The 5,142-nt window shown below is 32.7% G+C and overlaps 1 protein-coding gene across 1 annotated transcript in view; it reads right to left on the minus strand.

The window, feature by feature from the left end:
• Positions 1-1,033: 1,033 nt before the first annotated feature.
• LOC106461689 (nuclear receptor subfamily 4 group A member 2-like) overlaps positions 1,034-5,142 on the minus strand; it is a 27,564-nt gene continuing 23,455 nt past the window's right edge. Inside the window, exons 8-9 of the mRNA XM_022388710.1 lie at positions 4,344-4,522; positions 1,034-1,319 (exon numbers count right to left, since the gene is read on the minus strand). Of these exons, the coding sequence (XP_022244418.1) occupies positions 1,063-1,319; positions 4,344-4,522 (436 nt within the window). The 3' untranslated portion in view covers positions 1,034-1,062. The remainder of the gene's footprint in view (positions 1,320-4,343; positions 4,523-5,142) is intronic.

Here is a 5,142-nt window from a genome sequence, read left to right on the forward strand (position 1 = left end):
TGTGCCAGCTTGTAAAGACCAATGATTTGGTGGCTCTAAAACAACACCTAATTTAGAATAAGTCAGTAGTATGTAATGTAACTATAAGTTATGAAACTGAGAAACTAGTACAATTCTTAATAAACCATTCGAAAAAGGATGCATAATTTTATGAAATATTTCCCTTTTGGTTAAATTTAGAACCTTTGTTTCGTATCCAACCAACTCTTTCGAAGCTATTACATGAAAACACAAGAGGAGCTTTTAATAAGCTTTATGATTGTCACATTAAGTTTTTTGTCTCAAAGTTCTCCATTATGCCTCAAAGCCCTTTTTAACCACCTCAAGCTAATAGAATTCGCAATATATTATCGGCAAGGGCTTATTAACTAATAGACTTTCAAGGCTTGGGCCTAGAGCGAAATAACTGGAGGAGTGAATTTTAGGGGAAAAATTTTTATATTTCAAATTTTATGTATATTTTTTCAAAATTTGTTCCCTAAGACCGCGCCCCTCAAAGTGTTGGCTTTAATATACCTTCTTCCACGTTCATATTTTTTTCTTTTTGGTTCCCCTGACCTTTGTTAGTTAATGTATTTTATAAATTTTAAACTTATGATAAAAACAAATATCCATCAATTTCATTGCAATTTAATTTATTGTTGTTCTCGTGTTAGTGGATAATTTTCATGGTGAGTCATTCAAGAAGGAAGAGGCGCATCTAAAATTTTGGGCCTAGAACGTCAGTTAACCTTAATACGTCCCTGTTAATTGAACCAAAATCTTTTATCTGTTAACATTTTTCAGTGATAAATGTAGCAGTAAGTTAATTTTCGTTTTAAATTCTGATTCCACACAAAGTTGTGATCTGACATAGTTTGATTTAGATAATATATATATATATATAGAGTAGATGGTAGTAAAAAGTCTTATTATATAATATTTACAGAAAAACATTTGATATGGCGTTTTAACACATTGCAAATGGGGCTTAGCAGTAACAAGTCGGACAACAATCCTTTTACAAAGGCAAAACATTCTCAGTTCATAGACTGAAGCACCTGAATAATAAGTTAGACAGCTTTAGAAAGGAATGCCGGACAAAAACAAACCATCGATAAGTGGGGGTACAGGCACGATATCTTCAAGTTTTAAGTAGAACAACCGGTGAAGTCCTTGAACACTAAGTGATCGAAGATCGGGAATTTTAGCCAGAATATGTGAGAAGTAATTTGCTTTTTTCTGGGCTTCACTGTTGTAAGTCACATGATCACGCAAAGCGCCAACAATCTTCATTTGTAGCTGGTCCACTTTCTCAGGCTCTTTTAGACCATGTCGTTCTAAAATAAATAAATGAAAAACAACGTAGCAGTACAAATAAATAAATCATATTATCTATTGATGTCATCGTGACCAAATTTGAACCTTACACAGAGAATACCATCTCATGTCAATAGCCTCGAACCTACCCAACTCAAGAACGTTTGGGGACATTGATATTATGCGGTGGCCACGTTCTTTCTCAACATTTCCCCTCCCCCGGTTTTCTGGATCTGCACGCATGCATGCACGAGACACTAATATTTCAACATTTTCTTATAATTCTACTTAACTAACAACACTTTAGGTTGTAAGCTACATATAAACGATAATAAAAACTTCAGAATATAATTACTCGAGATCTTGGTACATACATACACACAAATGTCTTCAAACAAGGATATTGCAACCAATGGTAGACATTAAAATGTTACATTTTTATTTCGAGGTGAATATTTTATCTAACCTAGTGTTAAATATACTAAAATAGAAAATTATCACCAGAGGCAGTAACTGACCAAAAGTATGCTAAATTATACTGATAATCGGCATAGTTAAGTAATAAGGTTTGCGTGACCGTGCAATTTCCGAGTTAAAACAGAAAGACACAAATTTCTCCCAGGTTTATAAGGTTTCATGTAACTCTGTATTGTGTATAAAAATAATATTGATGAATTAATTTATAGCAGTATAGTCGCCTGTCCCTTTGATATAGTAGCTATCTAATGATGTGAAATATTAAATCATAAATATAAATCAAAACATTAATTTTTGGGTTCTTTATTATGGTTATTACTTATTTCTTTTCATATGGAAACTACAGTATGTTCCAGTAGTATTACCGCCATCTTTCGACAGATATGTTAACGTTATATTAAAAATCCCATTACAATTGCGATGACTATTAGCGACAGCTTTTCGTTGCATTCAGTATTATATATGGGTTGAAAAAATAAGCTTAAACTTCAACAAATATAAGCCAAAGAAGATTTTTGACTTCGACTGAATAAAAGATAACTGAAACAGATAATAACGAAAGATCTAAAAAATCAACCGTTAATGGTAACCTGTTATCTTCAAAATTCGTTATTTTTAAATGTGTCTATTGTAGTGCTACTTAAAGTTATCCATTATTGCGTATAATTCGGTATTTTATTCATTATCTTTTGATTTGTTCAATATATTATCTCTCTTTTTTTTTTTTACATCAACATCGTTTTCATTTATTTTATCATGTTCTATTTTTATATCTTAATTATTTTTCTTCATTGACAACTGCAAAAATATTTAATGGTGGAATTCTTTTAAATCTCATTAAGAGGATAAGTGTCAATAAAAGCCTAAAATGGCCCATGGTAGATTTGGATGACAATTTGCACAAATACATTGACAGGTTATGTATTCTTACCTCTTGATGACTCCCAAAGTAGCCGTCACTAATATTTGTGGACCTACCTAAATGGTAATGAAAGTGTATTTTGTATGGGCTTATTACTTATGAAACAGTTGCAAACAGTTTTATATTTATTAACATACCTGATAATAAATGTAATATTATATGGCGATAGGTTATAGCATTCACCTCATCACATTTCATTACGGAATCTGTACGACAAGTATAAGGAAATATAATATCACTCTGAAGTGAATTGTTCATTATATGATAATCGTTTGGAACAGACTTTAGCTACGTGTAATGTTATGAATGTACAATATTGCATAACGTCTTGTTAGAAGAATTCCAATCTTGATCACTGAATTATATACATGCATATATACTGTTACTCCTTTGGTATTGGAAAAGACCAATGTATTTATCTGCTAACCTTAGAGAGAGTGACAATGGTGTATCCCAGAGATGGTGGAAGCTTAGACACCAACAACCGTATACAATATAAGTCTAGAATCCAAATTTTAGTTCTCTTGAGCTATAAAGGCTATATCAGTCAATAGACCAATTGATGCTGTGTTTCGGAAGGTCTACTGAAGGTACACTCACAAAGTTGTAGCAGACCAAATCCAGTGTGGAGTAGAAATTTGAAACTTGTCACAAACTCAGATCTCCATGTGCACAATATTCTCTGCAAGTATCAGTTCCATACTCTACTGTGGGCCATTGTAAATAAAGTCATTTCGTTTTCACTATGCCTTTTATTTTGAAGCACCAATTTGGAAAATGTTGTTTGTTTGTTTGTAATTCAGCACAAAACTACACAATGGGCTATCTGTGCTCTGCCCACCACGGCTATCGAAACCCGAATTCTAGCATTGTAAGTCCGCAGACATGTCACTGTGCCACCGAGGGGGGGGGGGGGCTGGAAAATGTAACCATTAATGTGACATGTATGTATAAAGTTGTTGAAACCAAATCTACATTCCTTTTAGATGCAGTGAGACATTTTAGGCCTTTGATGACATTTTATTAGCGTTAATGTCACGTTAACAGAAAAAAATAAGAATAAAGAGTTGAAAATAAATTTCTAAATGGGAGCATAACCAAACCAAACTTCACTTATTGGCTATTTCAAGTTTTTAAAAAAGATATGCTTAGTATTTTAAGAGAACAATAATACTAATGACTTTGCTTATACTTAGGGCCAGAAATAAGTCTGGTAATTACTTGAAAAAAGTCTAAATTCATTTTAAGTCAGTTCGGGTTTTAGTTTTCCTTTTTATTTTAGTAAAGACTTTGGAGCAAATAATGATTATCTGTGTCTTGTCCATTAACCCTTTTTTCTGGTATTTTAGTTTTTGATATAGATTTCTCCAAAATCACCTGTCCAAAATTTGGTACACAAAACCGATGCTACTATCGCATTTTATCTCTTTTTTATCGAAAAAAAAACTGTCTCGTGTTATTCTGCAGTCATGATTAGTTGAAATATATGTTGGTTTGTTTTCATATTTTGTGGTGACACCATTTACTGAAAACACGCGAATGCTGAGTATTACGCTTTTGATTACAACTGATATTAAACACGGAAGAAAGCACAAGCTGATTAACATTTCCATGAAATAATAAGAAACATTTAAGATGTGCTTACCTGTTACTAAGACCAAGGCACAAAGACATGCAAATGCTGAGATGTCAATTTCTAGGGAGTGAAGACACCTGGCAAAATCCACAATAGCATCTATCCAGTCACCAAAGCCTCGACGGCATTGTTCTTTATGGAGAACCAATCCATTACAGAATGTTAATCTGTCATCATCTGGCTTCATACTAAAAGATAAATATCCAATACGTGAGTTATGTTTATTTGTTTCAGATATTCATGAAAAGGTACACAAAGATCATCTGTACTGGTCATCCATAATTTTGAACTGATATAATAAATGGAGACAGCTAGTCAATAGTACCTACTACCAACTCTTATGCTACTCTAAGTGAATAGTGAAGCTAGACTATCACTGTTATAATGTATCAGTGGCTCGAAAGTTCAGTGTGGGTTTGCAGCAGTAGGCCACAAATCATGAACAGCTGGATTTATAGTCTGTCAAAATAGCCTAACAACAATAATTTTAGGTCACTATTATTCTTTTTCTTTTCATTTCGAATGATAAAAGTATGATTTTGTTTTTAAAAATGAGATTTGAAATGATCTGATATATGTACAAGAATATTGTAAAAATATAAAGTTAGTAAAACTAAAATAACTGAAATTGATGTTTCAGTTAACATATGGTAGAGGAGGGTGGAATGAGTAGAAAAACCTATAAGAAAAGTCTAAGCTATCGACTTATATATATTCATATGCTTATGATTGTTTTTGTTTGTTTTTTTTTAATTTCGCGCAAAGCTACACGAGGGCTATCTGCGCTAGCCGTCCTTAATTTAGCAGT

The sequence above is a fragment of the Limulus polyphemus genome, unplaced genomic scaffold (assembly GCF_000517525.1).
Source record: "Limulus polyphemus unplaced genomic scaffold, Limulus_polyphemus-2.1.2 Scaffold1011, whole genome shotgun sequence".
Classification (NCBI taxonomy): domain Eukaryota; kingdom Metazoa; phylum Arthropoda; class Merostomata; order Xiphosura; family Limulidae; genus Limulus; species Limulus polyphemus.